The sequence below is a fragment of the Anastrepha ludens genome, chromosome 5 (assembly GCF_028408465.1).
Source record: "Anastrepha ludens isolate Willacy chromosome 5, idAnaLude1.1, whole genome shotgun sequence".
Taxonomy (NCBI): domain Eukaryota; kingdom Metazoa; phylum Arthropoda; class Insecta; order Diptera; family Tephritidae; genus Anastrepha; species Anastrepha ludens.
Genome location: NC_071501.1, coordinates 11,906,923 through 11,919,520, shown reverse-complemented (window position 1 = coordinate 11,919,520; position 12,598 = coordinate 11,906,923). Strand labels below are relative to the sequence as shown.

The 12,598-nt window shown below is 42.0% G+C and overlaps 1 protein-coding gene across 2 annotated transcripts in view; it reads right to left on the bottom strand.

Moving 5' to 3' along the window:
* LOC128863210 (ATP-binding cassette sub-family C member Sur) overlaps nucleotides 1-12,598 on the bottom strand; it is a 90,660-nt gene that overhangs the window by 50,637 nt on the left and 27,425 nt on the right. For both annotated transcript variants that reach the window (XM_054102248.1, XM_054102249.1), the window contains exons 3-7: nucleotides 10,698-10,966; nucleotides 10,338-10,513; nucleotides 10,025-10,243; nucleotides 6,399-7,479; nucleotides 1,558-1,661 (exon numbers count right to left, since the gene is read on the bottom strand). In XM_054102248.1, coding sequence (XP_053958223.1) covers nucleotides 1,558-1,661; nucleotides 6,399-7,479; nucleotides 10,025-10,243; nucleotides 10,338-10,513; nucleotides 10,698-10,966 — 1,849 coding nt within the window. The remainder of the gene's footprint in view (nucleotides 1-1,557; nucleotides 1,662-6,398; nucleotides 7,480-10,024; nucleotides 10,244-10,337; nucleotides 10,514-10,697; nucleotides 10,967-12,598) is intronic.

The following is a 12,598-nucleotide window of genomic DNA, read 5'->3' as shown; positions in this document are numbered from 1 at the left end:
GTAGGTGAAGGCAGATGAAATGGTTGAAGTGCTGGTCTGGCACTCCTCAAGTAGCACTGAAGCGCCGTTTTGGTACCATTATGAGACCTCCAACAGGCAGATATCTACAGCCAGCCAGAGAAGATTAATGGGATTTAGGTTGGCACACTGCCCCAGGCTGTCGAAAAACTAGCACTTAGTGACCTTAATCGTTTAGCTGCCAAGCACGCACATTTACAGAGAAAGTGCTCAACAGTCTCCTTCTCTGAAAGGTCCCCACAGCTTCTGCAATGGGGGTTAAATGTTAGCTTTTCGGCGGGTGTGCCGATCGTCCAGTGATCGATAAACAGAGCTACGAGTTTGGAAATTGAATGGAATGGAAAGAACTCTCTAAGTCCTTCATATATTGTACTGGGGCCAAAGGGTTTTCGAAATAGCACATGAAGAAATGGAGCTCCATCTTTTCTGCGCTTTCCTGAGAAATAATTTGTGCAGTCCCCTTTAACAACTTTCAGGGGAATGTCGATTACCGGGTAGGAGGTCTCTGAGGCCAATTCCGTCCCCTTACTGGCAAGCTCATCAGCAATTTCATTTCCCTCTATGTTCCTATGTCCTGCAATCCAGATCAGAGATGTGTTACCTGCACACCCAAGAGATTTGAAGGCAGTGAAGCCACAGGTGCAAGGTTCGATGCAGATTTTCCCCCCGATCCAATCCCGCCTATTTGGAAAGATGGATGGCAAACGCCGAAAAAATCTACTAAAGCATGATCAGGGAGACAATGAAGTATGCATTCGAGTGCTGGGCTGTATCATGTAAACTAGAGCTGAAACCGCACGCGGCAGAAATGCGAATGCTGAGGTGGGTCAGCAGCGTTACACTGTTGGACAAGATTCAACACACCTTTAAGTTGCTCCAATCAGCACTCAGCTCCAGAACAACCATTGACGCAGGTACGGTCATGTAATGAGAAGAGCAGAGAATCACACAGTGAAGCAAGTGTTGCGAATGGAGGTAGCGAAAAAATGGCTAGGCAGACCACCAAAGACCCGGAAAAACACCATTAAATACGACATGCGATTCAGAAACGTCAGCGAAGAGACGACCCAGTACCGCGTGATCTGGGGATTTCGCACAAGAAGAGCCGGCCCGAAATAGGATAAGGCTAGGTTAACAAAGAAGAAGTTCATAGAACGAAGTGTTGAACAAGTCGCAGTCAACTACGTGGACATGTTTGGGTAAGGATCTTGGTTTACGTGACTATAAAATACAGCTTGGGCAAGAATTGAGGTGAAATGGCCATCGTTTGCGTCGTTTTTTTGCTGATTGGGCTCATTGAGATTTATTATTCAGATTAATTGGAAAAAGTAGTCAAAAATCGAACTGATCGCTGATTGAACGGTAGACATATGCTGGATATCAAATTGTATATTATTAAAAAAATTTACAATAGGTATAATAAAAAATTCACTTCAAGAATATTTGTGTTTAGTATTATCATTTTGTATTATCATTTCAAGTTCTCAAGCTCTTAAAAAAACACCCTATACAACTACTTATACATTAGTACATACATACCTTCAGTGGTATTGCCCACACATAGTGCGCTATCCAAAAGAATGACATCACATTCAATGCATCCTCCGACATCAGATTTGTTATGGCGCCCACATCGTTCAAACCTAACGAAGGAATGTCGATTTTTATTTTAGTGTGCGTTGAAAAGGAATTAATTAAGAGGCAATTAAAAGGAGAAATAATCGAGCATATTTTATTAAAATTTGCAGTTTGATGAATAAAAGTATTAGTTTTAATTAAACTTTTAAATCAAAAATGCATAAAAGTATTTACAAAAATCCATGAAACTTATAGAACTTAAATTTCTGGTAGGTTGACTTGTGTTAAGCGAAAAATGGAGATACCTCTACATTTCGACGAGGGCCATGCTAACCAAAAGAAAAAATATATATATTTTTTAGTAGAGTAGTAAGCAGATGCATACTAGCGATGCCTCTTTGGGTTAAAGACGATGCTTCAGCTTATGATCAGGAAACAGTAACATTTTTCTATGCAGGTCAAGTATAGCTAGTAATTTTTTCGCTTTATTTCCACAATGAAATTAACATAACTATTCTATTTAGAATTATCTGATTTATAGCAAATATGCGCCATTTTCTTCGATAATTTTTACTCATTTCAAAGGCAAATTCATAACTCCGCGATTGAAGAAACCCTTGACGCTATTAGTAAAAAACTCGATCATCTACTTAATCAACTTTTTTCTTTGTCAAAACAGACTAGCAAGTACAGCACTCAGGCAATATTAAGTCTATTGTACTGCACACGCGTTCCCTTTTAAATTCTCTTTAAATCTACTCGACCTCCGAAGAAATCTGAGTAGATCTTGTGGTACCAAGGAGCCAAGGTGGTCGCTTCTTAGCACATCAGTGCCAAAAACCTCAGGCTTGATTCGAGCAAAGATCAGGCAGATGCACAGAAAGTGGTCCGTCGTCACATCCTCCTCTCCAGATGCGGGGTAGAGTGCACTGTCTGAAATGCCTACCTTTTCCATGTGCTAAAACTTGCCCCAGTGTTGCCCTGAATGTCCTTTTGCACTTACTTCCCATCGTCTTTTACCTTATTTCCATCGCAGCAGCTCATGGAGGCAATCTCTCAAGGGACATAGTAGCATTTTCGGGCAGTTAACACCGTATTTCTCCGAACATCGAACAGATCTCTTTATTCGCAAACTAAAGTTTGAGGGTCGTGCTAGGGCAATCAAAAAAGCAGGATTGGATCGAGGGGAAAATCTGCATCGAAGCTTGCACCTCTGCCTTCACTGACGGTTCCAAGATGGAATCGGGAGTCGGAGCACTTCTAGTGTTTTTGAAGCAGAAGTCTTTGCGGTCCTGCAGGCATGTAAAATGCTTAGGGAACGCCGGAGCGGGGAAGATATTAACAGTTTCTCCGATATAAAACCTCGATTAAGGCTTTGACGACGCCATGGTGCAGAACGAAATTAGTAAACTCCTGTAAGAAGGCGATCAAATCTCTTGGGTGTACAGGTAACATTTCTCTGATCTGCGTTCCAGGACATAGGAACATAGAGGGGAATGAAATTGCTGATGAGCTTGCCAGGAAAGAGACTGAATTGACCTCAGAGACCTCCTTCCCGGTCATCGGCATCCCCTGACAGTTGTTAAAGGGGAACTGCACAAATTATTTCTCAGGAAAGCGCAGAAACGATGGAGCTCCATTTCTTCAAGCGCTATTTCGAAACCACTTTGGCCCCAGTACAATATCCAAAGGACTCAGAAAGTCCTTTGGACTCCTTGCCATTCTATTTCCAAGCTCGCAGCTATGTTTACGGGTCACTGGATGATCAGCACACACACGGAAAAGCTAGGGTTACCATTTAAACCCCATTGCAGAAACTGTGGGGACCTTTCAGAGAAGGAAACTGTTGAGCACTTTCTCTGTAAATGTCCGGGTTTGGCAACTAGACGGCTAGGGTCACTGACCGCTTCTTTCTTCGACAGCCTGGAGCAGTGCGTCATCCTAAATCCAATCAATCCCCTCCATTATATCAACAGCTCAACAGCACGAAAATAGCTGTTCACTTTATGCAGCAGATACAATATTCCTAAATCAATGAGGAACTGTTCACTTATGTCCAGATATCAGACAAAGATTTCAGCTCCCATCTCATCATCTCACCTTTTGTAGGTCCTAACTTCAGGTTAGCAGATTGTCTTGCCTTTAAATTATTTTCACTTCTTAACGTCAAGCAGGGATCTCTGTAAAAATTTACTCGATGCTATTACTAAGAGTCGGCTTCAATGAACTAAGTGGACCCTGTAGTATTCAATGCTCGCAAGCTGTACACCAAAACAAGAGCGACTGAATGCAATAGTACCTAGAGCTAAAGGAAAGAGGATTTACATATATATTTTGCAACATGTCTCGGCTTCGTCACTTTTTCAAGATCTAAACCGAAAAAGATAGTTCAACTGATAGTTAGTGGGCAATACTAAAGTACCAAAGATAAACAAGTTCGGAGTTTGAATATCCAGCCAGGTAACCACTTATCATATAAACTAGCATTTTGTTACGCTTTCTCCTTCAAACTCTTGGCACGACTTTATTATTATTTTTAAAGCACTTTACCGATAATCAATAGCCGATAAAACTACTTATCATCAGTGAGAGATTGGGGATTTTACTTTTAAAGGTAGCGTAGTGTCGTGTCACTTGTGCGCCAAAGCTATTGTAGACACTCACAGAACTAACGAAGACCCATTGGCTTGCTGTTCTCCGAGTTGACAGCTGATCCACTGAGTGTTGTGCGGTAGACCCAAATTAGCAGCATTTTCACCAAGGAGCTAACTCTCTGTAACCGTACCTGTTAGTCTCTAATATTCCGCAGTTTTTCAATTCCAAAGTCATTAATAGAAGAATGCTTTGACTAATTCTTCAGCACTTTATTTGGTATGTTTCAATGACCGGAAACCCCGACGAATGAGATATCTACTTATTTATTTCAACTTGCAATACCTGACCATTCTGAGATTTGATTTTGGTGATGTGACTGACAGGAGGCAGGTTATTGGAAAACATGCATGGCTTTTGTTCTCCTTTGCAGTAAATTCTTAATACTGTAAAGGTCTCCTTAATACTTAGGGCTTCTACTCAGAAGACGCTTGCAAAGAATGGTATTCAGAACGAAAGAAACGTGTGGTACTTCAGAGAACCCCTCACCTACTGCCCACTTTGAAACCATCTTTGCAGAAAGCCCAAGAGTCCTGAACATAAAACGTGTCTCAATATAATAACACAAAACAAGCAGAAGATTCCTCGAATAAGGAGCTAATGAAAAAACTTGTTGGCAATCAGACTTTGCCCATTGTTGTCATGACAGGGCTAGGTTTAGTTATAGGGTTGACCGTAAGATCTGTTAGATGTTAGACGGAGCTCCTTCTTTTATTTGTGGTGTGAGTCTTAATCTTGCTCCACAAATGGAGGAGCCTACAGTTCTAAGCCATCTCCGAACGGGGAAAGGGTTTTTCATGAGAAGCTTTTTCATGGCAGAAATGCGCTTGGAGTTTTTCCAATGCCTACCGAGGGGCGAGCAATATTAGAAAACACTTGTTCTAACACTTTGCTGCTTTATGCACGGAGACTCGAACCTACTAGAATAAACAGGAAAAGAGACAGTGAAGGGTTATGAAAAGGACGGAACCCACTTACGATTGTGTTAACCGCTTCGTTCCACTGATTAAATTTATCAGGTGAGTGGGACTCGTATCTTAACGCTTTGATATCCGCAGGTCTAACAAAAAAGTGAAAGCCAAGATGCCTAAACTTAACCCGTGCGGTGCGCAGATGCTGAGATGGTTCCACATTATACTTTAAACACCTGCTGCCAAAAATTCTCGAAGTAGTGTCGTGCCCAAAAGGCAGAGTCCGGAGAATACACCCAGGAAGTGAGAGCCTTGAGACTTAGTTGTAATGAGAAATTTCCTCAATCACCTACGAAACACTCGTAGACTGAGTGGTCTCTCGACCGGCAAGTTGGTGTACAGGGCACGAAGCCCATTACAGGCTAGTAGAAAGAAAGAAAACCACAATTTTCTCATTTCGCAGGGAAACCAATTCACTTAGCTCATCAGTTCAGCAATCCCGCAATTCACTTCAGTGATTCTGTGAGCGGCACTTAAAATAACTTCAAAGTATTCACAGGTTGTTAAATTGATATTTAGGCATTTCTCGACTAGTTTCGAGCGCACATCATTGCGTCCAGGCCCTTCATTGCTTCTTGGCTGTCGGATTAAAGCTTTATTTTCCTGGCCAATTAACTTTTGCTTTAATAGCAGATAACTTCACTTGGAATACGCTACGGGGACCCCATTCCCTTGCGCTTGACGGTGAGCTTCTCATATAAGACTATTCACCCAACTCTACCGCTCAACTTCGAGCCACCTCATCGAACTCTGTCTGCAAATATCGAAATCCACTTTCTCTTCCCTGGAGGGAATATGAATGGGGAATGTCCCGCTCTGCCCAGCCTAGGTTTTGTGTTGATCTGAATTCAAAGTTTCAGAGTTATCAGAATGCAGATGCAGCCTTTACAAAAAAACTATCGTCCAATTTTCATAAGTGGGAATTTTCACAAACTTTTCAGTGAGTCTTGGAAGTGCGAGAATACTTCTGATAAGATTAAATCCAATGAGCGCTAAATATTTAAGCCCAGCAAAATGTTACGCATTTCAATGTAAAAATGGTCTTCGTCCTTCTTATATAAAAGTATCTAATTGTGGCCTCTATAGAATTGCAACTTGCATTACAAAAATAATTCATTTATTGGTATTTTTCCAGACACGCTTCATACGTAATGGTCATTCATCCCTTTCAAAACTTACCGCTGATATCCTCTTGTGCCATACCCCTGCTTCCAGCAACACCTGCACTGGCATTACCATGACCACCTGCTTTGCCTTCTTCTGCAGCCACATGGCTATTACCACCATTAGTATCGGATTTCAAATAATTTCCTTTCGTCTCGTCATTACCACCATCACATCCTTCATTATATCCACCATCGCTGCTGGCAGCTGTATGTCCAACACTCGAATTGAGCAACAATGTTTTGCGATAGATTAAACCCTGCAGCGATGTCTTTATTCGGATGCCTGTCATGTTGAGTATATGTGTGGAGGCTTGTGAGAACGCGCCCTGCGCCAATGCGGCCAATAACACTAGCCAAGCGATAGCCCAACCGTTCGACACTAAATCCAACCAATTCGGATAGTAAATTTGCACTTCAGTGCCATTGTAATCGATGCCAACATTCAACATTTGATTCTTATCATTTGCGGTTGTGTTGATGATGCTGCTGAGGCTAGCGCTTAACGGACTGGGCACAGTTATCATTGCGACCTGAGCTGATGGGCTGATGAAGTGCATATTGTGATGATTGTTGTTGTTACTATTAGTGCTGCTATCAATGCTAGTGGTTAAAGCTGCTGACAAGGCTTTTGAAATCCAATTTGTTGCTGCTGTTTGCAGACTAATACGACTGCTGTCATGGAAATTACCAAATCTGCTGCCCCTACTACTACTGCCATTGTTGTTGCTGTGGTCCCTATAGAGATATTGAATACCCCCTGGCGTAATTGATCTATTCCTAACAATTTCAACACTATCATAGCTGTGGTTTCCCACACTCTCCCTCACACTTCGCTGCCAAATCGAATTGTTGATGTTGTCGTTGGAAGTGGCGTTTGTGCTGCTGCTATGGTTGCTGTTGTTATTGTAATGCATCCAACTCGTGTAAGTCGAGTTGTACATGCTTTCGATGTACTGCACAATTTGTTGAATGGCAAGTGGGCCAATTAGTGCGCATAAATCACCGCACAGCTTCAACAGTCCGCCCAACGTAAACATTCGCCAGCTGCTGCGCAAATAGCAAAGCCACAATGATGGTGGGCGATCGCCATTTTTCTAAAAATAAAGAGTTACATAATAATAGGAAATTCATTACTTAAATCAATACCCCGTCAAAAGTCAATAAAATAAAATCAACTTAAATGAGGAATAAAATGTAATAAAATGGGGTAAAATGGAATAATGTGAAATAAAAGATATGAACTACGGAAAATGAAATGAAATGAATGTAAAAAAGTGAGGTGAAATAAAATCCGTTGAAATAAAATAAAACGAATTGAAATGAAATGGAACAAATGAACGAAAAAAATTATACTAAAGCAAATCAGATAAAATAAAATTAATTGCAATAAAATTTAAATGAAATAAAATAAGGTAAAGTAAAATGAAATGAAATAAATTGGAATATAATGAAATGAAAACAAAAATTTAGTGGGATAAAATTAAATGAAATGCAGTGAATGCATAAAATGGAATGGAACTGAATAAAATGAGATGAAATTAAATTAATTTCAATAAAATTTTAATGAGATTAAATAAAGTAAAAAAAACATGAAATGTAGTAAATTGGAATATAAGGAATTGAAAACAAAAATTCCATTTCAATTGGGAGTGGCCAGGACGATTCTTCTGCATATGGTTGAAGCAGCTCACAACGTCCGGGATTAGCCCACGTATCCTCTGAGTAGCTTCCCAGAGTAGCTGATTGTGCGCTGGGTTTGGGACCCGCGACTTAAAAATCCCCCCAATGAATAGATTAAAAAAGCCTAGGATGAGACCTCCCTATACTGATGACGACCTCCCTATACTGATGTCCGGTCCCTTAATGCGGAAGGTGCCTCTGCCCGGCTGATTGATCTTCGTGAGAGTAAAGACAGTGATGCCATTCAAGAGATGCGATGGACGGGACAAGGCAAGCAAAGCGTAGGTCCTTGTGTCGTCTACTACAGCTGCCATGTAAAGGAGCGCAAATTCAGTGTTGGATTTGTTGTGGGAGAGAGACTTCGTCGCCAAGTACTGTCGTTCACTCCGGTGGACAAGCGTCTCGCAACAATCCGCATCAAAGCACGCTTTTTTAACATATCGTTAATTTGCGCCCACGCCCCGGCGGAAGAGAAGGCCGATGCGACCAAAGATTCCTTCTATGAGCGCTTGAAACGTTCCTATGAGCGCTACCCCTGCCACGACATAAAAATCGTGCTTGGCGACTTCAGCGCCAGGGTGGGCAAGGAGGGCATTTTTGGTTTAACAGTCGGAAAATTCAGCCTGTACAACGAAACATCCGGTAACGGACAGAGGCTGATCGACTACGCCGGGGCTCGAAACATGGTAGTCTGCAGCACCAGATTCCAGCATAAAAAGATTGACCAAGCCACCTGGCTGTCCCCTGATCGAAAAACGCGAAACCAGATCGATCATGTTGTGATAGATGGAAGACACGCTTCTAGTGTATTAGATGTACGTACGATCTGAGGACACAACATCGACTCGGATCACTACCTTCTTGCAGCCAAACTGCGCACACGCATCTGTGCAGCAAACAACGTACATGTACCTACACAAAGAATGTTCAACATCGAAAAGCTGTAATCACAACAGACAGCCAGAAGATTCGCCACTCGACTCTCACTCCTGCTCTCAGAGAGTACTGCCCAAAAAACCGGCATGCGTGAACAATGGAGCAACACTTCTCGTTCTCTACGTACCGCCGCCGAAAAAGAAATCGGATCCCGGCGAGCCCGAAAAAACAGTTGGTACGGTTAAAGGACAACAAAGACACGAGCGCCGACGGACTGCCGGCTGAGCTATTCAAACATGGCGCCGAGGAGCTGGTAAGGTGCAGGCATCAGCTCCTATGCAAGATATGGTCGGATGAAAGCATGTCTGCCGTTTGATACCAAACGAGGTTTCAGACAGGGTGACTCGCTGTCGTGTGACTTCTTTAACGTCTCTAAGACTCTACAAGGCTCTCATCATGCCCGTCCTAACGTATGGCGCAGAAGCTTGGACGATGACAACATCCGATGAAGCGACGCTTGGAGTGTTTGAGAGAAAGATGCTGCGAAGATTTTTGGACCCTTGCACGTTGGCAACGGCGAATATCGCAGGCGATGGAACGATGAGTTGTATGAGCTTTACGACGCTATGTCGTAAGAATAAAGATACAACGGATACGCTGTCTGTGTTATGTCGTCCGAATGGATACAAACGCTCCGGCTTTGAAAGTATTCGATGCGGTACCAACTGGTGGTAGCAGAGGAAGAGGAAGGCCTCCTCTGCGTTGAAAAGATCAAGTGGAGAAGGACTTGGCTTCACTTGGTGTGTCCAATTGGCGCCGGTTAGCACGAGAAAGAAACGACTCGGCCAAAACCACGTAAGCGGTTATCGCGTCAATTAAAAAGAAGAATAAGAAAAAGAGGAAATACAGAGTGTAACTGGAATGGAATATTTTCGAACAGAACTAACTGAAAGGGAACAGAATATAGTAAATGGGGGAAAAATGTTAACTATGAAATTTTCTTAATGCAATAATAAACAACTACTGCTAGGTTTAACTGATTTCGTAGCACTTCTAAATCGCATTTGCACTCAATTTACTTACTACTTTAGCTGTTTTATATATCAACAAAAATTGATCGTAGTGCGCACGCGCGCTATCTTCCAGGCGCATTTGACCCAAATCTTCCACTTCTAAAGGTTCTTTGTACCCAAACCATAGCAATGGGGTTAGCCACCAAAAGCAAGCCTTCGAATAGAATGTAGCCAGAGTGTGTTTGTAGCCGATTTTCTCATAATTCTCTAAATAATCGGGGCGAAAACGCTAAGAAAAACAAAAAAAGAACAAAAAAAAAACAATTTTTATTAAAAAACAAAAATTGTAAATTTTTAAAATTAAAAACTGTTTTTATTCCCACCTCTTTGTATATCGTAAAGCCATCAATTGCCGCCATTCCCAGCAGTGCCATGACCGATAAGGTTTCTAGACAAGCTTCCATTTCGTAGATATTTTGAAAATACGAAACCTCGGCGAGTTCATAAGTCCGCACCGAAGAAACAAATAACTCAACAATGCAGCTGAAATAAAGGTAATCTAAAAAAGAGAATAGTAAAGTAAATATTTAATTTATTTTGTATTTCAATTAAAAGGAATGAATGAATACTCAAAAAAGTATGATAATAAAAACAGTTATTTTTAAAATAATGCACTTTTAGCAGCCAACAAATACTTTTGCTTAATCCTTATCACATTTTTCCATTTCTCTTAGTCTACTCACTTGCCGACTTCTTCACCTCCACCACGCGATGATACCACATCAGTATGAGGGTGAGGAAGAGCGCTGCCAAAGCATTCCACAACATGTCGCTGCCAATTATTAGTAGCACATAATTATTCAGCATGGATGTATCACTTGTGGTTTGTTGTTGTTGTTGTGATGGTGATATGGGCAACAACGCACGCGCTAACTCTATTGTGTTCACGGTAAATAACAACAAGGCTACGGCAGCACGAAGATTGTGGTACAACAGCAAGGTGTGGTGGAGCCTAGAAGAAAAAGAGAAAAATAAATGGGCATAAATTTATATTCCAAATGTTATTTACAAATGAAAGCTATTGAAATTTAACAAACCACTTCTGTCACACAGCAACAATCAATGATGTTTTTTTTTTGTTCGAAAATATGTCAAGTTGAGTTCTACGTAAAAGGTGATCAAATTTAAGGTATTTGTTCCAAAAAGAATTTTTTGACAGATCACGCGGGACTGCTGTCAAACAAAATACCGGGCATCCGGTGGAATTTATTGAAAGCTTCTGCTACCTCGGCTGCATCATCATGGCAGATGGTGGAGCAGATGAAGATGTCAACTGCAGGCTAAACAAAGCAAGGGACGTTGCAAAAACAACAGCACAGAACCGTGTACGATGGAAGAGTCTTGTCGAAGCCCTATTCTCCCCAGTGGAGTGAACAAGGAAAAAAAGTAGAGTTTTGTCGCAGACCCGGAGGAATCGATTCGGCGCCGATCTCAGCCACTCAGCCTATCTTGTGACACTACTTGGGTGATTTTACGCAAAGATCTTGGTTTGAAAGCGTATAAAATACAGCTAGTCCAAGATTTTAAGCCAGCCGACCTCCCAATGCGTTATAATTTCAGTCGTTGGGCTCTTGAAGAACTCGCCGAAGATCCGCATTTTGGGACCCGAATTTCGTTCAACAATGAGGCCCATTTTTGGCTCATTAACTACGTCAATAAGCAAAATTGTCATATTTGGCCTAAAGTGTAACCCAAAGTCATTTAAGAACAGCCATTACATACATTGAAAACCACCGTTCCAACAACAACGGCTGCTTTGGACTAAGTAGGCAATTGAGTTGTGAAGTCCTCTCTCGACGAACAAAACTAACACTTTACAAGACTCTCATCATGCCCGTCCCAACGTATGGTGCAGAAGCTTGGATGTTGACAACATCCGATGTGGCGTCCTCTGGAGTGTTTGAGGGAAAGATTCTGCGGAAGATTTTTGGATCTTTGCGCGATAGCGACGGCGAATATCGCAGGCGATGGAACGATGAGTTGTATGAGCTTAACGACGACATAGACTTAGGGCACAGAATAAATATCCAGCGACTTCGTGGGCGGGGTCATGTCGTCCAAATGCATACAAACGCTCTGGCTCTGATGCTGTACCAGCTGGTCGTAGCAGAGGAAAAGGAAGGCGTTCTATGCGTGGGAAAAATCAGGTGGAGAAGGTCTTGGCTTCACTTGGTGTGTCCAATTGGCGCCGGTTAGCACGAGAAAGAAACGACTGGCGCGTTTTGTTAAGCTCTGCCAAAATCGCGTAAGCTGTTATCGCGCCAATCAAGAAGAAGAAAATCTCCACAACATTTGGTCCCAACAAAACGGCACTACTTGTTATTACAGACCGTGAAAAAATAGACTTACTGCGTTGTCGTTTCCGTGAGCAATTTTTACCTCGTCTCGGATCAGTAGATTGGCCACCAAGAACGTGTGGTGTCACACCTTTGGAAATTTATTTGTATGGCTATCTAAAGTCTAAGCGCTTTGCAGATAACCCAACTTCGATTGAGGCATTGAAAGCCAATACTACTGAAGTTCTTCACGAGATAACGATCGAAGTCCTCCAGCGAGTCATTCAAAATTGGTGTTTGCGAGTGGC